The sequence below is a fragment of the Anomaloglossus baeobatrachus genome, chromosome 10, assembly GCF_048569485.1.
Source record: "Anomaloglossus baeobatrachus isolate aAnoBae1 chromosome 10, aAnoBae1.hap1, whole genome shotgun sequence".
Classification (NCBI taxonomy): domain Eukaryota; kingdom Metazoa; phylum Chordata; class Amphibia; order Anura; family Aromobatidae; genus Anomaloglossus; species Anomaloglossus baeobatrachus.
In genome coordinates this window covers 126,470,805-126,493,214 of record NC_134362.1, presented here as the reverse complement: position 1 = coordinate 126,493,214, position 22,410 = coordinate 126,470,805, and the positions used below count along the sequence as shown (strand labels likewise).

The following is a 22,410-nucleotide window of genomic DNA, read 5'->3' as shown; positions in this document are numbered from 1 at the left end:
TTTAAAAAAAAAAAAAAAAAAAAAAAAGTTGTTCCTGACTATTGGCTAGTGTAAATATGCCAGAAATGCCACAAACAATTGAAAAATACATAATTACTTACCGGTAATGTGTTTTTTCCGAACCCATGACGGCACCACGAGAGAGGATCCGCCCATCCAGGACAGGAAACCTTCAGGTTAAAAAGGGGCGGTCCACTCGCCGCCTCAGTTTGATTACAGAGCATGGGAGGACCTCCGAAAAAAACAACAGGTTAGTATAAGGCCACCACCAGGAAAAAAGTGTGGAAGAAGGAAGGTGAACCATCCAACAATCCCCAGTGCAGGGTGGGAAATAAGGGTGCCGTCATGGGTTCGGAAAAAACACATTACCGGTAACTAATTACGTATTTTTCCCTCACCCTATGACGGCACCACGAGAGAATTACAGCGAAGAAAAAAATTAGGGAGGGACCACAGCCTGTAGAACACGTCTCCCAAAGGTGAGGTCGGAGAAGGAAAGATCCAACCTATAATGCTTATGAAAGGTCGAGGGTGAAGACCATGTGGCAGCTTTACAAATTTGAGCAATGGAAACATCCGCCCGTTCTGCCCAAGAAGATGCTACAGCCCGCGTGGCATGTGCCTTAAGACCCACTGAAACACCAGCACCCCTAGTCGTGTAAGCTAACTCAATGGCGTCCCTAATCCACCTGGCCAGCGTGGACTGGAACACTTAACCCCCTTTTGAGGCCCCTGGAATGAGACAAACAGAGATTTGTCCCTCCTCCAGGAACTGGTGACAAGAAGATACTAGATGAGACAACGACGGACATCCACACAATGCCAACGTCTTTCCTCCGCATGCGTCGGGTTAGTGCAAAAGGATGGCAATACAATCTCCTGGGACGTATGAAACTGAGAAACAACCTTGGGGAGGTATGCAGAGTCAGGGCGCAAAAATACCCTATCGTCCAGTATTTGAGTGTAAGGCGGGTCAATAGAAAGGGCCTGAATGTCGCTAATCCTACGGGCCGAGGTCAGGGCTACCAGGAGGACCGTCTTAAGGGAAAGACATTTAACAAATATGGAGTCAAAGGGCTCGAACGGAGGACCCGTCAGGGCCCCCAAAACCAGGTTAAGGTCCCAAGGGGGAAGGGAGACTACCCGTCTAGGACGCTGGCGCGAACTAGCCCTGACAAACCGAGCCACCCAAGGGTTCCCCGCGACATCATAATTGTAGAGCGCTGCTAACGCGGAGATCTGGACCTTGAGTGTGCTAACCGCCAACCCCTTGTCCAACCCACACTGCAGGAACTCCAGGATGGGACCGATGGGAACCTCCCCAGTCACACTAGCACCCAAGGAAGATAAGAACTTTTTCCAAGTCCTACAGTAGATCTTGGTAGTCACAGGCTTTCTACAACCTAACAGTGTGGAAACCAAATTGGGGGAAAACCCCTTACTGATCAGTAACGCCCTCTCAAATTCCATGCCGTCAGGTGCAACTTGACAGTCGGAGGATGGCACACAGGTCCCTGGAACAGGAGATTCGGAAGTTCTGGGAGGACCCACGGGTCGGTCAGGGACATCCGAACCAGCCAAAAACACCACGGTCGCTTTGGCCAGAAGGGAGCAATCAGAATCACCCTGGCCCAGTCGTCCCTGATTTTCTTCAGGACCGAGGGGAGAAGTACCAGCGGGGGGGAACGCATACGCCAGAGAAAAGTCCCAGGGGATTGATAGGGCGTCCACAGCATACGGAAGTTCCTTCGGATTGAGAGAACAGAACTGAGGAACCTTCCTGTTCCATTTGCTGGTAAAAAGGTCGATGACTGGAACCCCCCACCTGGCCGTGATGAGGGCGAAAACTGACGGGTTGAGTGCCCACTCGCCCTCGCGCAGACGAGTGTGACTCAGAAAATCCGCCGCGAGGTTGTCTTTCCCCCTGATGTGAACAGCAGTGAGGGACAGAAGGTGAGTTTCTGCTAGGGACAGAATCCTGTCGGCTATCAACATAAGGGACCTGGACCTTGTGCCCCCCTGATGGTTCAGGTAAGCCACCGTCCCCTGATTGTCTGACAACACCTGGGTATGGTGACTGGTCAGTGAAGGGAGGAGTCCAGTCAGTGCCTGTTCCACGGCCAACAGCTCTCTGATATTGGAGGAGGAAGCTGCCTCCCTGGGCGACCAGAGACACTGAATCGGACGGCCCAGCAGGTGAGCCCCCCCCATCCGGACACACTGGCATCCGTAGTCACAATTCTGGACACCGGGACAGACCACGGGACTCCCCGTTGGAGGTGCGCAGGAACCAGCCACCAGTGCAGGGAGGCGATGGAGCTGGAGCTTAGTGTAATCCGATTGTTCAGGTTGTCCCCCAGAAACGACTGATGCTCCAGAATGTCCCACTGGAGGGCCCTGGTATGTCCTTGAGCCCATAAAACTGCGGGGAGAGTAGAGGTCAGGGAGCCCAGAAGAGACATAGCCCGCCGTAGAGACATGTGCGGAACCGCCACCGCCTGCTGCACCAGAGTGCGAATCTTCTCCACTTTGGAAGGAGGGAGACGACATTCCTGTAGGAGAGAGTCCAAAGTAAGACCCAAAAAGACTTGCACCGAGGCTGGAAGCAACCTTTATTTCTCCCTGTTCAAAATCCAGCCGAGGCCTTCCAGCTTTGAGCAGACAGTCTGAAGGACGGCAGTACAATGGTTCGCAGAATCCCCCACCACGAGGAAGTCGTCGAGATATGGGATAATGAGAATTCTGTCCTCCCGCAGGTCAGGTGGGCAGTGATTTCTAGGATGAGCTTCGTGAAGATTCGGGGCGCAATCGCCAGGCCGAATGGTAAGGCCCTGAACTGCAGCTGTCGCACCGACCCGTCGACCATCACCGCCACCCTGAGATATTTCTGGAAGGGAGGAGCGATGGGAACATGATAATACGCGTCCTTCAGATCCAGGACAGCCATATGACAATGCGGGTAGAGAGACTTGATCGTGGACTTCATCGATTCCATCTTGAAGGACAAGATTTGCAGGTGGCTGTTCAGACCCTTGAGGTTAATGATGACCTGAAAGGAGCCGTCCGGTTTCCCGACCAGAAAAAGAGGGGAGTAGAACCCTTCTCCCCTTTCCGCCAATGGGACGTCTGTCAGGACCGCCCAGCGCAATAGGGACTTCACCTCCCCCTCCAAGGCATGTTGTTCGCTCGGAGACGTCCTCGGGGATGTCTGGAGAAAGCGCCTGGGAGGAACACTGCGGAATGGAAACGTCAGACCTGATCGGATGATATTGAGAATCCATGGACTCGAAATACGTTCCCAGGCTGGAAGAAAGTAGGTCAATCCCCCCCCACACCTGGGGAAGGGAGTCATTGGGAAGACTTCTTGGATTGGGAAGGGCCCTTGAACAAGAAACCCTTATCTTCCTTCTTGCGATCCGACCAGGCGCTTCTATTCCTGGGGTTGAATTTACGGGCGAACTGCTTCTTACGAAAGGATCGCTTGAAGGAGGGAAAGGACGGGGTCGGAAAGTTCCTTTTTCTGTCCCCAGCCTTCTCAAGAACATCGTCCAGAACCGAACCGAAAAGGAACTCGCCTTGACAGGGAATGGAACACAGCTTAGACTTAACCTGAAGATCCCCCGGGCAACATTTCAACCATAAGGCTCCACGAGCTGCATTAGAAAGGGCTGCAATCTTAGCAGCCAGTCGAGTGGAATCCGCCGATGCATCTGAGATGAAAGCCGCTGCTCCCTGCAGCCTGGGCAGAGAAGAAATAATTTCATCCCGAGGAACCTTGTCCCTCAGCTTCTCCTCCAATTCGGTCAACCACATCGCCAGAGATCGTGCCATACAAGTAGCTGCAATGGCCGGTCGGAGAGCACCCGCAGAGGACTCCCATGCGGTTTTAAGGAAGACATCCGCTTTCCGATCCATAGGGTCCTTTAAGGATCCCATATCCTCAAAGGGAATGGAAAACTTCTTTGATGCCTTAGCCACTGCCACATCCAATTTGGGTGCCCTATCCCAGTGGGAACAGGTAGCGTCCTCAAAGGGATACTTGCACTTGAAGCCACCTGGAAGAGAACCCCGCTTATCCGGCTTCTTCCATTCCCTGGAGATCAACGCCTGTATCTTGTCTGCCACCGGGAAGGTCCAGACCCTTAAACATGACATCCTGGACTGAAGGCCGCAATTTCTCTTCAGTAATGCCCATAGTGTCCCTGACAGCTTTAATCAATTTGCTCGTGCCCTCCACAGGGAAACAATGGTGGACGTCAGCCTCACAGTCAGAGGAAGAGGATGCAGAACTAGAAGATCCACCCTCCCCCTCGGATCGACTGGATAGTGAGGCCGGGGAGGCCTGTCTATGCCGCTTACGGGGAGGCTCTTTCAGGGACTGCAGAGAACTCTGGACTTCGGACCGGATTATGGCACGAAGATCACTAGCAAACCCAGGAGTCTCATCAGAAATTGTCTGCTGGATACAGTCTTTGCAGAGCCGTTTGGACCAGAACGGAGTCAGTTGCCGGGTACAGAGGGCGCATTCCCTGTTATTTGTCTTGGCAGAACACTTCCGCGGTTTTTTAACCTACGCATGACAGGGACGGAGGGGAGACACAACACCAGGAAAAATAATGAACCACAGGTACACATGCCCGAAGATCACTCACCCACAAGGAGATGAAGGGTCGGTACCAGTTCTGGGGAAGGAGCTTTCATCAAAGTCTTCCCTCTGGAGGCACCTTTGCCGTCAGATGCATCCCGGGTCTGTTTAACGGCCCCAGGTGCCACGCTTGCTGGATAAGCTGACATCAGAGCCAGAGTCGCTCCTGCGACGCTGCGGTGGTTTCACCTTCATTCCAGCAGGAGGGGAGGAGGACTCACGCTCCGAGTGTCGGCCCTCCTTACGGTGCCCCTCCTTGTCCATTTTCTTAAGGCCCTATTACAATGGCCAAAACCACCTCCGTAATGAAGGAGGACTGGAGTACGGTCCCCCAGCTCAGAGCTCCGGTTTTAAACCCAGCGCTGGAGCACTGGAGTATGTGCCCCCCCGCGCCTCCGGACCCACTTCCGGGTCCAGACGTCAGCGCATGGTCGGTGCGGCCGCCGCGCATGCGCAACGCCCGCACTCAAGACATGCCTCCAAGATGGCGGCGGCGTGCAGCACATGCGGCCGCGAGCAGCCCTGCCGCCCAGGAAGGATCGGCAGGCTGCCGCACTTACCTGCCGCCCGAGGCGCAGCTCCCGCTCATGGACGCAACCCCCGGGGGTCCACCATGGCGCCTCCAGGCACCCGAACGGGACGAGGCAGGACCCGTGCCACCGCCAGAACCGCCCGACGGGACCGGGTAAGCTTGCTAGTAGAACCACGGCCCTCCAGGGCCGCATCCTGAGGTATCCGTCCAGGACAGGAAACCAAACTGAGGCGGCGAGAGGACTGCCCCTTTTTAACATGAAGGTTTCCTGTCCTGGATGGGCGGATCCTCTCTCGTAGTGCCGTCATAGGGTGAGGGAAAAAAATGAATACAGAAACGATTCAATTGCTCAACAGAGATTAAAATTGTCAGTATTGGCAGAACACTGTACTGTGTAAATAGGAAATGCAGCCAAAAAAAACCAAAACGTACTGTATATGGGAGCTTCACAACCATATTAGTGACTGCTTGGTCCACATTATCACTTCTTGACCTGTGCAAATAATCCAGTAATGAGCGCCTGGCGACTGAATATAGTACAAAAATCGACATATTCATATGCACTATAAGGCGCCGATTCATTAAGAACCGTGTGTTCATGCTGGTCTTGACGCAGACGCCACTTAAAGGGAACCTGTCACCAGTTTTTTACCCTATAAGCTGCGGCCACCACCAGTGGGCTCTTATATACAGCATTCTAACATGCTGTATATACTGTAAGAGCCAAGACCGCTGTGTAGAACATAAAAAACACTTTATAATACTTACCTAAACTGGTCGCTGCGGTGTTTGTGGGTCAAATGGGTGTCTCCGTCCTCCAGTGCCGCCTCTTTCGGCCATCTTTGTTGCTGCCTCTGTTGTAATTCTTGAAGCCGCGGTGCAGGACGCGTCCGACATCCTACACACTCGCCGACAATCAGGTCCTGAGCAGGCGCACTTTGATCTGCCCTGCTCAGTGCAGGTCAAAGTATTGTAGTGCGCATGCGTGGGCCGGTGAGTGTCTATGACATAGACGGGTCATGCACACAGGCTTTAGGAGGAGGACTAAGATGGCTGAAAGAGGAGGCGCCGGCAAAGGAGGACTAAGACGCCCATTTGAGCCACATCCACCGCAGCGACAGGTTTAGGTGAGTATTATAATGTGTTTTTATGTTCTACACAGCGGTCTGGGCTCTTATATAAACAGCATTCTAACATGCTGTATAAGAGCCCACTGGTGGTGGCCGCAGCTTATAGGGCAACACATTGGTGACAGGTTCCCTTTAATGAATCAGGCTCATCTGAAAAGTAGAGCGCTCCTTGCCACTAAACTTACCGTATTTTTCGGACTATAAGACGCACCTGACCATAAGACACACCCTGGTTTTAGAGAAGGAAAAAAGGAAAATAAAATTTTAAGCAAAAAATGTGGTCATGACACACGACACACTGTTCTGGGGCGAGGATCTGCTGCTGACACTATTATGGGGGTAATATCCCCAAATTCTCCCATCCTGGTAATGATCCTCCTGCCTTGAGTATATATTTATGTCCCCCATCCTGGTATAGCCCCATCTTGCTATATACTGCATCCTGGTATGTGCTCCCATCCTGCTATATACGCCATCATCCTGCTCATATACGCCATCATCCTGCTCATATACCCCATTATCCTGCTCATATACCCCCATCCTCCTCATATACCCCCCATCCTCCTCATATACCCCCCATCCTGATCATATACCCCCCATCCTGCTCATATACCCCCCATCCTGCTCATATACCCCCATCATCCTGCTATATGCCATCATCCTGTTCATATACCCCCATCCTGCGGCACACACAAAAAATAAACAAACGTTTACACTCACCTTTCCTCGTTCCATGCAGCGTCGCTCCTCCTCCTGTCTGTGCCGGCAGCGCTGTGTTAAGCTGGCCACGTTCCCTGTAGCACTGCAATGTCCTCAAGTCTGCTGACGCGACTGTGAAGACACACGTGCGCACAGCGATGACGTCATTGCTGTGAGCACTCCTAGTCTCCAGTCCACACAGCACGGCCGGCAGACTGGAGGACATTGTGGTGCTGCAGGGGAACAGTGAGTACATTGATTCACTGCACCCCGCGCTGATGATGATGCGTGGGGGGCAGTGAATACAGCCGAGCATTATCACTCCAGGCTGTAGTTGCCAGGGGTGATCACGGCCGGCTGTTAATTATGCACGCGTCCCCGCCCATCATCCCGCCCACCTATCAGCCCCGGCTTCAGCGCTGAGAGATGGGCAGGAGGATGGGCGTGCATATGTAATGAGTAGGCCCACGTGGTCACGGCAGTCGCCGCTGCAGCCTGCTCGTGCCCCCGATGACCCGCTCCACCGCAGCACCCTCATTCCCCGCAGCCATGCCCTACATTGGGGAACAGAAACTTGCAGTTCCAGCAAAGGAAATAGATTTTTGATAACAATGAAAGATAATTACCTTTCACAAATGGTACAGGACCCCACAAGAGGGGGAGCACTACTAGACCTTGTACTAACCAATAGGCCAGACCGCATATCAAATATACAAGTTGGGGGTTACTTGGGGAATAGTGATCACAAAATAATAATTTTTCTTGTATTCTTTAGTAAGATGTCTAGTAGAGGGGCTACAAGGACACTAAACTTCAGGAAAGCAAATTTTAAACGGTTGAGAGATGATCTTAGTGCAATAAACTGGGATGATGTACTAAGTAATAAAAGTACACAAAGCAAATGGGAAACTTTTATGAGCATCCTGAATAGGGCTTGTGCAGAAAATATACCCTATGGGAACAAACATGCTAGAAATAGGAGGAAACCCCTATGGCTAAATAGAGCTGTAAGGGAAGCAATAAAAGAAAAACAGAAAGCCTTAAAAGAATTAAAGAGGGTAGGTAGTGATGATGCATTATATAATTATAGAAAATTAAATAAAATATGTAAAAAGCAAATTAAGTTAGCTAAGTTTGAGACAGAGAGACTCATTGCGAGAGAAAGTAAAAATAATCCTAAAATATTCTTTAACTACATAAACAGTAAAAAACTGAAAAGCGATAGTGTTGGCCCCCTTAAAAATAGTCTTGGTGAAATGGTGGAAGGGGATGAGGGTAAAGCCAACCTGCTGAATGACTTTTTTTCCACGGTTTTTATACAAGAAAATGCCATGGCAGATGACATGACCAGTGATACCATAAATTCACCCTTGAATATTACCTGCTTAACCCAGCAGGAAGTACGCCGCCGCCTCGAAATCACTAAGGTTGACAAATCTCCGGGCCCGGATGGCATACACCCCAGAATACTACAGGAATTGAGTTCTGTGATAGATAGACCATTATTTTTAATCTTCTCAGATTCCTTAATAACAGGGTCGGTATCGCAGGACTGGCGCATAGCAAATGTGGTGCCAATATTCAAAAAGGGGACAAAAACTGAGCCGGGAAATTATAGGCCGGTAAGTTTAACCTCTACGGTTGGTAAAATCCTTGAGGGTTTCTTGAGAGATGCTATACTGGAGTATCTCAAGAAAAATAACCTTATGACAGAGTATCAACATGGGTTTATGAGGGATCGATCCTGTCAAACTAATTTGATCAGCTTCTAAGAAGAGGTAAGTTCAAGTCTGGACCATGGAAATGCAGTGGATGTTGTGTATATGGACTTTTCAAAAGCTTTTGATACGGTGCCACACAAAAGGCTGGTACATAAAATGAGAATAATGGGGATAGGGGAAAATATGTGTAACTGGGTTAAAAACTGGCTCAGTGATAGGAAACAAAGGGTGGTTATTAATGGTACGTACTCGGACTGGGTCTTAGTTCATAGTGGGGTACCACAGGGGTCAGTATTGGGCCCGCTTCTTTTCAACATATTTATAAATGACCTTGTTGGGGGCATGCGGAGTAGAATTTCAATATTTGCAGATGATACTAAACTCTGCAGGGTAATCAATACAGAGGAGGATAATTTTATATTACAGGGAGATTTATGTAAATTGGAGGATTGGGCTGAGAAGTGGCAATTGACGTTTAATGTAGATAAATGTAAGGTCATGCACTTGGGTAGAGGAAATAACATTTATGATTATGTACTTAATTGTAGAACACTGGGTAAAACAGACACAGAGAAAGACTTGGGTGTATGGGTGGATGGTAAACTTCACTTTAGTGGACAGTGTCAGGCAACTGCTGCCAGGGCTAATAAAATAATGGGATGTATTAAAAGAGGTATAAGTGTTCATGAAAAAAATATAGTTCTACCTCTGTACATGTCACTAGTGCGACCGCACTTAGAATACTGTGTACAATTCTGGTCACCGATATATAAGAAGGACATAGCTGAACTGGAGAGGGTGCAGAGAAGAGCCACCAAGATTATTAGAGGAATGGGTGGGCTGCAATACGAAGACAGGTTATTAAACTTGGGGTTATTTAGTTTGGAAAAACGAAGGCTTAGGGGGGGATCTAATCACAATGTATAAATATATGAGGGGACAGTACAGAGACCTTTCCAAAGATCTTTTTACACCTAGGCCTGCGACTGGAACACGGGGTCATCCGCTACGTCTTGAGGAAAGAAGGTTTAATCATAATCACAGACGAGGATTCTTTACTGTACGAGCAGTGAGACTATGGAACTCTCTGCCGCATGATGTTGTAATGAGTGATTCACTACTAACATTTAAGCAGAGCCTGGATGCCTTTCTTGAAAAATGTAATATTACCAGTTATGTATATTAGATTTTATGACAGGGTATTGATCCAGGGAACTAGTCTGATTGCCGGATGTGGAGTCAGGAAGGAAATTTTTTCCCCATTGGAACTTGTTTGCCACATTGGGGTTTTTTTTTGCCTTCCTCTGGATCAACATGTTAGGCTACGGGTTGAACTAGATGGACTTAGAGTCTCCCTTCAACCTTAAAACTATGATACTATGATGATGATACATTCAGACCATTAGACGCACCCCCCACTTTCCCCCAACATTTGGGGGGAAAAAAGTGCGTCTTATGGTCCGAAAAATACGGTAAGTCACAGACTGGAGTAAGATTTCTGGCATAATGTGTGCCACAGTTAGTCATGAATTAGACAAGTTGTGGAATCATGCCCCTATTTTCCTCAGGCGATCCCTATTTTCACAAAGCTGGATTAAATTGGAGTGAAAAAAACAAAAAAAGGTAAATGTGACAGCATTGTATGGTCTGAAATACAAATATTTTATAGATTGCATTATAACTGTACCTTGGTTGATCTTGCCCTTCAATATAAATCTGCCAAAACTTCACATAACCATCATGGCTTGCGGTTGCCAACACCGTTCCATCAGGAGACAAGGCTCCCTCACTTAAACACTAGAAATAATGAGGAAAAAATGTATACAATCAAACAGTGGTTGTCTCACGACTCAGTAATGTAAAAATCTGTATTCACCGATGTATCCCATGAACGGAAAATGTCAAAGATCAGTTCAGGAGCAAAAAAAAAAAAAAAAGCAGATTTCTCGTATTAAGCATTAGAAAAATTCTTATATTGAAAGGGTTTCTGACGAAAATCAGCAGTCACTGTGTGGTCAGATGACCACCTGCTCTCGACAGCAACACCAGAGAATCCTGAAAGCATTTGTGTGTGCGCGCTGCAGACTTACATTGGAACCTTGGATTATGAGCATAATTGGTTCCGGGAGTGTGCTCTTAAACCAAGTTACTCTTATATCAAAGCGAATTGTCCCATAGGAAACAATTGAAAAACAGACAATTCGTTTCACAACCCAAAAATATTTACTGTATTTACACAAACTTATTACAGTAATACAAAATAATGTCCTGTATTAATATAAAATTATTAAAGTACACTAACAAAATACTGTACAGTACAGTAAAAAAAAGCAAATTAAACTGCACTTTAGCTTGCAATAAAATTGTTGGTGTGTGAGAGGTACAGTATAAGCAATATGCTGTACTGGTTAGCAGATAGAAAGTACAATACTGAATCCAAAAATGCAAATTGATAGACATGCTATATAGTATATAATGTACAATGGTATACTGTCTACAATACATATGTACAGAAAGTTACCTAGGTAAGTTCAAGCCTGGACCAGGGAAATGCAGTGGATGTTGTGTATATGGACTTTTCAAAAGCTTTTGATACGGTGCCACACAAAAGGTTGGTACATAAAATGAGAATAATGGGGATAGGGGAAAATATGTGTAACTGGGTTAAAAACTGGCTCAGTGATAGGAAACAAAGGGTGGTTATTAATGGTACGTACTCGGACTGGGTCTCAGTTCATAGTGGGGTACCACAGGGGTCAGTATTGGGCCCGCTTCTTTTCAACATATTTATAAATGACCTTGTTGGGGGCATGCGGAGTAGTATTATAATATTTGCAGATGATACTAAACTCTGCAGGGTAATCAATACAGAGGAGGATAATTTTATATTACAGGGAGATTTATGTAAATTGGAGGATTGGGCTGAGAAGTGGCAATTGAAGTTTAATGTAGATAAATGTAAGGTCATGCACTTGGGTAGAGGAAATAACATTTATGATTATGTACTTAATTGTAGAACACTGGGTAAAACAGACACAGAAAAAGACTTGGGTGTATGGGTGGATGGTAAACTTCACTTTAGTGGACAGTGTCAGGCAGCTGCTGCCAGGGCTAATAAAATAATGGGATGTATTAAAAGAGGTATAAGTGTTCATGAAAAAAATATAGTTCTACCTCTGTACAAGTCACTAGTGCGACCGCACGTAGAATACTGTGTACAATTCTGGTCACCGATATATAAGAAGGACATAGCTGAACTGTAGAGGGTGCAAAGAAGAGCGACCAAGATTATTAGAGGAATGGGGGGGCTGCAATACGAAGACAGGTTATTAAACTTGGGGTTATTTAGTCTGGAAAAACGAAGGCTTAGGGGAGATCTAATCACAATGTATAAATATATGAGGGGACAGTACAGAGACCTTTCCAAAGATCTCTTTACACCTAGGCCTGCGACTGGAACACGGGGGCATCCGCTACGTCTTGAGGAAAGAAGGTTTAATCATAATCACAGACGAGGATTCTTTACTGTACGAGCAGTGAGACTATGGAATTCTCTGCCGCATGATGTTGTAATGAGTGATTCACTACTAACATTTAAGCAGAGCCTGGATGCCTTTCTTGAAAAATTTAATATAACCAGTTATGTATATTAGATTTTATGACAGGGTATTGATCCAGGGAACTAGTCTGATTGCCGGATGTGGAGTCAGGAAGGAAATTTTTTCCCCATTGGAACTTGTTTGCCACATTGGGGTTTTTTGCCTTCCTCTGGATCAACATGTTAGGCTACGGGTTGAACTAGATGGACTTAGAGTCTCCCTTCAACCTTAAAACTATGATACTATGATGATGATGATACCTCCAGAGCAGGCCAGAGTGTGGTGAAAGGACAGAACCGGAAGTGTGCACAGTAACGATTTGCTCTTGCTGCAAATCATTGCTCTTAAACCAAGTTACAAATTTGTAAAAAGCTTTGCTTGTCTTACAAAATCGTTCTCAAACCAAGTTACTCTTAAACCAAGCTTCCACTGTATTACAAAACAGGACCCCTTTAACTTGTACTATTGATTTATGAAATGTAAATTAAAATGATGGCTAATCTTTAGACTATGCGCACATGCTGCAAACATTTTCTGCACGTTGTGGCAAATAAACGCGGCAAAATCCGGATATGGTTTTGGTGCGTTTTTTATCTCATTGATGTCAACGGGTGAAAAAAACAAAAAGGAAAAATGTTGCTAAACCAGACCAATGATTGACATGCTGCAGATATTTTCTACAACAAAACATGCACCAAAACTGCATGGAAAAAAAAACGCAACTTGTGCACAGCAAATCCAAAATCCTATAGACTTTGCTGGCTTCAGGTGAGGCATGCAGATTTTGATCATTTTAAAAAAAACACCGACAAAACCCACGTCACCTTTCTATTAATATTCTATTCAGGAGGAATAAAAATACAAAAGAAATCTGAATTTGGAACAGAATGTGTAAGACTACATAAAAATCTATTAAAGTTAAAAAAAAGGTTCTCCACTACTTTTAAATAATTGTTTATCCGTAGGAAAGGTCATCAATGTGTTATCGGCAGGGCTCCGACACCCCACACCGCTGCCAATCAGCTGTTCCCGATGCCGGTGACTGCAGAAAGCCGGAAATGCTAATTTGAAGAGGTGCCCTGTCACGAACAGCCGGGGAAGTCCCTCAGAAATCCGCAGCTGTTCACTGATTCGTTACACACGACTACTCTCTAGCGCCCCCCTTGTCTGCAGGCCACTTTTGGTACTGCAGGACAATGCATAAGATGAGGCTGCTGAGCTGATAATGCCAAATATTGGAGGTCTCACAGCAAGGGTAAATGTATATCTCTGATTCCTGCTAATGGAATATTTATATACCTCGGTACCCTTAATGATAGCACTCCAATAATTCTATGCAATAACAATTACGCTGCCACCACCCAGACTTTCTACAGGTAGCTGGGGACCCGTTTCAGATAGCATAAGGCCCTTCGGGGTTTTGGATTCATATATAAAGCATAAGGAAAGAAACTCTTAAATTTTTATATATTTAATCCGAAAATAGGCAGTGTTTAAAGAATATACAAGAATTTACAAAAGGGAACAATACACATTACGGCATAACAGTTACATAAAATAAAAGGTATAAACGTGAAACTTACTAAGCTTGTGCCATAGAAGTGACGTCTGCTTATGGAGGGAGGGAGCTCCAAGAGATGTTAGAATCGGCCAGCATCACCCTTCATGATGCCCTCCTCGTGCTGACTGCCCCCAGAACGAAGCTGTTCCTATTATACATTAGGTAGCCCCCCTTACTCTGTGACATCATTTTATGGTCTCTTGTGGGCTGTGCTCTGATGTTCACAGAGTTCCATAATTCTAGGGTTTTTCATATCTTTGCTCCTGGGTCACACAGGTGAAAGATATTAGCGTCATATTTAATATCTCGATTTTACAGTTACATTGATACCAAACACAACGCCTCTAGCACAATTTTAGTGGCCAATACTAATTGGTCAAGATTCTGACGATCTCCCCGTCAGGTGAGACGGTGCGCTGGGTTCCGCACGACGCAGGGATTCTGGCAATGTGTTTTTCATCTTTCTAGCATTAAAGTTGCACTTCAAAACCTGCTTTGGGAGTTTTCCCGCCAATATTACAAAGAATTGTCTTTCTCTGCAGCTTTTGGCTTTTCTTCTACCATCACCCAAAGTCATAAATACCTTAAGCTTCCAGGCCAATCAGATAATCGTCATGACGATCTCTGGCTGATGGTGGACAGGAGGGGGATGGAGACCCTTCAATAGTTCTACATGACACCTCCCCCTTTTTGAGGTAGCATGGGAGATTGATTTGCCAATCGTCTCCTAAGCCTACCTCGCTGGCATCCCCCTGCCGGGACAGCCCATCAGCGTTGCCATGCTCAACACCCTTCCTGTGTTGAATGGTAAAGTCATACTGCTGTAGTGCCAAGCTCCACCGCAGTAGCTTACCATTGTCGCCGGCCACCCGATGTAGCCAGCTGAGAGGGTTGTGGTCTGTCACTATGGTGAAGTTGCGTCCATATAGGTAGGGCTGCAGTTTCCGCAGGGCCCACACTATAGAGAGGCACTCCTTCTCCACAGTGGCGTAGGCCACTTCCCGGGGTAAGAGCTTGCGGCTGAGAAACATCACCGGATGCTCTTCTCCCTTCCCATTTACCTGGCTGAGTACTGCACCAAGGCCAAACGCACTGGCATCTGTCTGAACTATGAACCGTCGGGTGAAGTCCGGGGCTTGTAGGATTGGGGAACTGGCGAGGGCAGCTTTTAGTGCCCTGAAGGACCGTTCACAGTCATCTGTCCAGGTGACTACTTGCGGTAGCTTCTTTTTGGTGAGGTCCGTCAACGGCTTAGCAAGAGCACTATAGTTAGGAACGAACTTCCTATAGTACCCTGCCGTACCCAAGAAGGACATCACCTGCTTCTTTGACTTGGGGGTAGGCCAGGAGGTGATGGCATCAACCTTCCCTGGCTCTGGTTTCAGGGTCCCGCCACCCACTCTGTGTCCAAGGTACTGTACCTCCGTCATGCCGATCTGACACTTCCCTGGCTTTATAGTCAGACCAGCGCTTTGGATCCGCCTGAGCACCTGCTCCAGGTGCCCCAGGTGTTCCTCCCAAGTGGGACTAAAGATGGCAATGTCATCCAGGTAAGCTACTGCAAACCCTCCTAGTCCCTCGAGCAGCTGGTCGACCAATCGCTGGAAAGTGGCAGGAGCATTTCTCATGCCAAAGGGCATGACGAGGGATTCATACAGCCCGAATGGGGTGATGAAGGCGGACCTTTCCTGTGCTTCCTTGGACATAGGAATCTGCCAGTACCCTCGACTCAGGTCCATGATGGTCAGGTACTGGGCCCCGGCTAAGCAATCCAGTAACTCGTCGATGCGTGGCATTGGGTACGCATCGGGTGCTGTGATTGCATTTAGCCTCCTGTAGTCCACACAAAACCGGGTTGTCCGGTCCTTTTTGGGAACCAAGACTACAGGCGAGGCCCATGCACTTTTGGACCTCTGGATCACTCCCAGGACTAGCATTTCATCGATCTCCCTTTTTATGTCCTTTTGTACCTCTAGGGAGACACGGTATGGGGGTTGACGAACTGGGGAATGACTCCCTGTGTCCACCTGGTGGGTGGCTAGGGATGTCTTCCCTGGGACATTCGTGAAGGTCATCAGGTAGGGCCGGAATACCTCCCGCAGCTGGGACTTTTGGTCCAAGGATAGCTGTGGGTTGAATGCCGCCTCCTCGATAGACCCTCCATCCCGGGCTGAGGCGAGCAAGTCCACCAAGACTTCACTTTCGCCTTCCTCGGGAAGACTACACACAGGAAGAGCAAAGGCTTCCCTGTCATGATGAGCTTTCATCATGTTGACATGGAAGACCTTTTGCCTCTTCCTGGCATGGTCGATGGTGACCACATAGTTTACGTCATTGAGGCGCTGATGCACCAGGTATGGACCCTCCCAGGCCGCCTGAAGCTTGTTCTGGGTCATTGGGACCAGGACCCACACCTTCTGACCCACTTCATACACCCGCTCTCGAGCGTGTTGGTCGTACCATCGCTTCTGGCTGGCCTGGGCTTGCGCCATATTCTCATGCACCATCTGCGTCATTGACTGCATTTTGTCACGGAGCTGAATGACATACTCCACAACGGACACTTCTGGGGAATTCAGTTCCTCTTCCCAGGATTCCCTTACCAGACCAAGAGGCCCCCGGACTCGTCTGCCATACAGGAGCTCGAAGGGGGAAAACCCCGTTGAGGCCTGTGGTACCTCTCTGTAGGCAAACAGCAGGTGTGAAGATACCGCTCCCAGTCGCGTCCATGTGACTCAACCAGCATCTTAAGCATCTGCTTAAGTGTACCATTAAATCGCTCACACAAACCATTGGTCTGTGGGTGATAAGCGCTTGATATCAGATGCCGCACCTGCATTTTCTTACAGAGAGCCTCCATTAGACGAGACATGAACTGAGTCCCCTGGTCGGTAAGCATCTCCCTGGGAAATCCTACTCGGGAGAATATGGTCAAGAGGGCATCTGCCACCTTATCGGCTCTAACTGAGGACAGAGCCACTGCCTCCGGATACCGGGTAGCATAGTCTACCACAGTAAGGACGAACCGTTTTCCAGAGCTGCTGGGGACGGCCAGAGGCCCGACAATGTCCACAGCGACCCTCTGGAAAGGCTCCTCTATCACCGGCAAAGAGATCAGGGGAGCTTTGGGAGCAGGCCCTGACTTTCCCACTCTTTGACATGTGATACAGGAGCGGCAGTAGTTGGCAACATCTGTCCCCATTTTGGGCCAATAGAAGTGGTGAGACAGCCGGGCCTTGGTTTTGCTAACCCCCAAGTGTCCGGCGAGTGGGATCTCATGGGCAATCCGCAGCAACTCACTCCTAAAGCGGTGAGGCACCACCAGCTGTTTTTCCTTCAGCCACTCTTGTTGGGGGTTACAGGGAATTGTCTCCCGGTACAACTTTCCCTGGTCCCAGAATACCCTCTCCTTATCGGTCTCGGAAGAGGGCTTCTCTGCGAGGTCCCTTAACGTCTCTAGACTGGCATCAGTTCGTAGAGCCACCTGAAACTCTTGGCTAGAAGCAGCCAAAAGTGACGTTAAGGTTCCAACCTCACCGGGACCCTCTGGGACCTGCTCTGGGTCCATCACCAGTTCCGTTATCCCTCTGGGTGAAGAGGTGTCAGAAGGCAAGGTTTCATTTGCGTTCTGGGCACTCTGACTGCGGGTGACAGCACCGATGAAGGCTGTCTCCCCGGGGAATAACCACTCTTCCCCATCAGCCTGACAGGTACTACTGGCTGTGTCACTGTCCGCTGTGACACTGCTCAGCTGCATTTGGCCACTGTCCTCGTGGTTCTCATGTCTGCCTCCATCTCTGTCGGTACAGACACTTGCTACCTTGGGGTCGTCCTCAGCCACGTCACCCTGCCGCGTGGCATGGCTGAGTTCCCCTGTACAAATCTCCACATTATTACCATGCACAACATTTGTAATTACGTTCTGGATATCCGCATTCGGGTCGCATGACTTATCAACAACATTTGCATCACATGATTTAACAACATTTGCATCACATGACTGATCAACAACATTTGTATCACCTGACTTTTTGGATTCGGGAGGATCATCAGGGAGAAATTGTGCAACTAATCGCCCCAGATCAGTCCCCAATAAAACATTGGTTGGTAGATGTTCATCCACCCCCACTTCCCTCAACCCTCTCCCAGCACCCCAGTCGAGGGGAATCAGGGCCATTGGGAAGGAGTGGTGGACACCCCCCGCCAAGGCGACAGTCAGGAGTTTTCCCGGGATAAAGTTTTCAGGGGGTACCAGTTCAGGGCGGACCAGTGTTCTGTCGGCCCCAGTGTCCTTGAGCCCCACAGTGGGGGTTCCGCCTACGGTGACGGGGTGTAGGTTTTCGCAGGCCCTACCACCCGCCTTCCTTGCCAAAAGGACAGTTCCAGTGGGCCCTTGGGCCTTGGATGTGGGGTTCCTCTTCTGCCTCTCTGGGCAACCAGAGCTGAGGTGTCCAGGCAGGTTGCAGGAAAAACACCTGCGAGTGTCAGAGGTGGGCCGGGCACTGGTGGATGAAACAGGACCTACGGGAGGTCGGCTGGTAGGGGCAGGGGTGGTTGTAGTTGTCATCTTACCCCCCTTTCCAGCTAGTGGTGGACGGCTTCCGCACCTCCGATGCACGGTTGGCCACATAGGCGTCGGCAATCTGGGCTGCTTTTGAGGCCTCCTTGGGCTCTCGGTCCATAACAAACTGTCGAACCTCCACAGGACAGACATGTAGGAGTTGGTCCTTCACCATGAGGTCCTTTAACTCCTCAAAGGTTGTAACGGACAGTCCTTGGATCCACTGGTCAAAGGTGCGCTGGAGCCCACCCTCCAAATCGCTGTAGCTGTCATGAGGTCCGAGCTGGAGGGTCCGGAATTTTTTTCGGTACACCTCCGGAGTCAGCTGATACTTCCGTACTAGGGCCTGCTTTATGGCCCCATAGTCTCCACTCTGCTCTTGAGGGAGACTGGCAAACGCGTCCAGGGCCTTGCCTCGCAGCCCTGGGGTTAAGTATTGTGCCCATTGTGTTGAGGGCAACTGGTACTGCAAGCAAGTCTTTTCAAATCCCGTCAGAAAGCTGTCCAAATTCCCGTCCTTTTCCATCACAGGAAAGTGCTCCGGTCGGGGCTTAAAGCTGCTGGCATTATTGGACCCACCGTTTAGTGAGGAAGATGTCTGCTGCCGGGCTTTGAGGACATTCAATTCATGGTCTCTCTGGGCTTGGCGCTCTCGCTCGGCTCGCTCAGCCTCTCGCTCGGCTCTCTCAGCCTGAGCCTGGCGCTCAGCTCTCTCAGCCTGGGCCTGGCGCTCGGCTCTCTCAGCCTCTCGATATTGCTGAATGAGGTCCAGCCGTCCCTGCCGGTCCTCGGCAGTGAACTGTTGTAGGGCCATTTGCAGGTAGGAGTCCATGTTGCCCTGGTCACTGCTCTGGCTCGCAGTTGATGGTGGGGATTCTGCAGCAGTCCCATCCTGGGCTTGGCTTGCCTCCCCTTCTTCAGCACTGGGGGAATGAACGTGCTCTGCGTCCCATTGTAAAAGTTCTTTAATGAGGTCCTGCCTCGTTTTGCCATGGCCATCAATCAACTTGGATCTGCAGAGTGCAGAAAGAACTTCCTTCTTCTGCTGATTGTACCAGGCTTCTGACACAGCCTCCATAATTGCCAAATAAAAGATAGGATAGAAAACAAGAGAGAAGGGAGGGGGTAACTGCTACACGTACAGTATTGTTCCAGGTATATTTAAACACTGAGTTCGATCCTCAAAACTTTTGCAAGTTTTTAGTGAAAGGGATGATTGCTCAAACCAGATCACTAATGCTTTATATATCCCACCGCTTGCCACCAATTTGTCACGAACAGGCGGGGAAGTCCCTCAGAAATCCGCAGCTGTTCACTGATTTGTTACACACGACTACTCTCTAGCGCCCCCCTTGTCTGCAGGCCACTTTTGGTACTGCAGGACAATGCATAAGATGAGGCTGCTGAGCTGATAATGCCAAATATTGGAGGTCTCACAGCAAGGGTAAATGTATATCTCTGATTCCTGCTAATGGAATATTTATATACCTCGGTACCCTTACTGATAGCACTCCAATAATTCTATGCAATAACAATTACGCTGCCACCACCCAGACTTTCTACAGGTAGCTGGGGACCCGTTTCAGATAGCATAAGGCCCTTCGGGGTTTTGGATTCATATATAAAGCATAAGGAAAGAAACTCTTAAATTTTTATATATTTAATCCGAAAATAGGCAGTGTTTAAAGAATATACAAGAATTTACAAAAGGGAACAATACACATTACGGCATAACAGTTACATAAAATAAAAGGTATAAACGTGAAACTTACTAAGCTTGTGCCATAGAAGTGACGTCTGCTTATGGAGGGAGGGAGCTCCAAGAGATGTTAGAATCGGCCAGCATCACCCTTCATGATGCCCTCCTCGTGCTGACTGCCCCAGAACGAAGCTGTTCCTATTATACATTAGGTAGCCCCCCTTACTCTGTGACATCATTTTATGGTCTCTTGTGGGCTGTGCTCTGATGTTCACAGAGTTCCATAATTCTAGGGTTTTTCATATCTTTGCTCCTGGGTCACACAGGTGAAAGATATTAGCGTCATATTTAATATCTCGATTTTACAGTTACATTGATACCAAACACAACGCCTCTAGCACAATTTTAGTGGCCAATACTAATTGGTCAAGATTCTGGCGATCTCCCCGTCAGGTGAGACGGTGCGCTGGGTTCCGCACGACGCAGGGATTCTGGCAATGTGTTTTTCATCTTTCTAGCATTAAAGTTGCACTTCAAAACCTGCTTTGGGAGTTTTCCCGCCAATATTACAAAGAATTGTCTTTCTCTGCAGCTTTTGGCTTTTCTTCTACCATCACCCAAAGTCATAAATACCTTAAGCTTCCAGGCCAATCAGATAATCGTCATGACGATCTCTGGCTGATGGTGGACAGGAGGGGGATGGAGACCCTTCAATAGTTCTACATGACATGCCCAATCTTTGTTAGCGGCTGCGTACTCAAAAAATCCGCCTCCCATTCAAATAAATAGGAGGCGGATGTGCAGTACCTGGCCATAGCTGCTTTTCATTTATGAGGCAGCTCCAGAATTGAGCATTATTGGATGCCCACTGACGCCACTGAGAACAGCTGATCAGCAAGGGTGCCGGACCACAGAAAAACACATATGGAGGCATAGTATATTACTATATTATATATATATATATATATATCATATATATATATATATATATATACATATATATATATATATATCCATATATATATATATATATATATATATATATATATATATATATATATATATATATACACACATATACATATACATATATATACACACATATACATATATACATATATATACACACATATACATATATACATATATATACACACATATACATATATACATATATATATATATATATATATATATATATATATATATATATATATATATATATATATAGTGTAATATACTATGCCTCCATATGTGTTTTTCTGTGGTCCGGCACCCTTGCTGATCGGCTGTTCTCAGTGGCGAATATATATGTATATATATATATATATATATATATATATATATATATATATATATATATATATATATATATATATATATATATATATATATATATATTATATATATATATGGATATGAATTTAATATGAATTTAATATGAAATATATCTTCAAAAAGAGCAGACTAGGGGAAGCAGCTGCTGACATCAGTCATGAAAACCTACTGTATTTGCAATCTTGCATTGCTACTGCAGTAAATGAGGACGGCATATGCCCTATTGTGTCTGGTGTCTCCTCCCCTCCCTTCAAGTTATATGAAAATTATTAGGGAGGCAGACATTTAGGATTACAGTGCAGGGACATTTTTTTGGTGACTGCAATGTAATCCTCACATGTGGACAGTGTCACGGAGGATCACGGTTAGGTCATATTTTAGCTAATTTGCTAAATGAAGCAAAATTGAATTGGTGCCCCTTCCGCACACAGCAATCTATACAAGCAGTGAATACATGCAATTCCTCCATTTTGGGGGTGTGGTGTGTCATTTACAACATACATTGCATGATAAAAATGACAGGTCATCAGGATTTTCCAGGTCAATATGGTTACAGTGAGTGATAATTCTATTGATTTTTCTTAATTTAAAAAAAAAAAAAAAAAAAAAGTTTATGGCAACATTTTCTGAGACCAGTTAAAGTGAAGAAAATAATTATTTGATCCCTTGATAATTTTTTAAGTTTGCCCACTGACAAAGACATGAACAATCTATAATTTTAAAGGTAGGTTAATTTTAACAGGGAGATAAAATATCACAAATAAAATACAGAAAAAAAACATTGTATAAATTATATAAATTTATTTGCATTTTGCAGAGAGAAATAAGTATTTGATCCCCTACCAACCATTAAGAGTTCTGGCTCCTACAGACCAGTAAAGGTACCGTCACACATAACGAGATCGCTAGCGAGATCGCTGCTGAG

The 22,410-nt window shown here is 47.1% G+C and overlaps 1 protein-coding gene across 2 annotated transcripts in view; it reads right to left on the bottom strand.

Moving 5' to 3' along the window:
- The window catches only part of EDC4 (enhancer of mRNA decapping 4), a 948,906-nt gene that overhangs the window by 597,813 nt on the left and 328,683 nt on the right, over window positions 1-22,410 (bottom strand). For both annotated transcript variants that reach the window (XM_075325634.1, XM_075325635.1), the window contains one exon: window positions 10,415-10,524. In XM_075325634.1, the coding sequence (XP_075181749.1) occupies window positions 10,415-10,524 (110 nt within the window). The remainder of the gene's footprint in view (window positions 1-10,414; window positions 10,525-22,410) is intronic.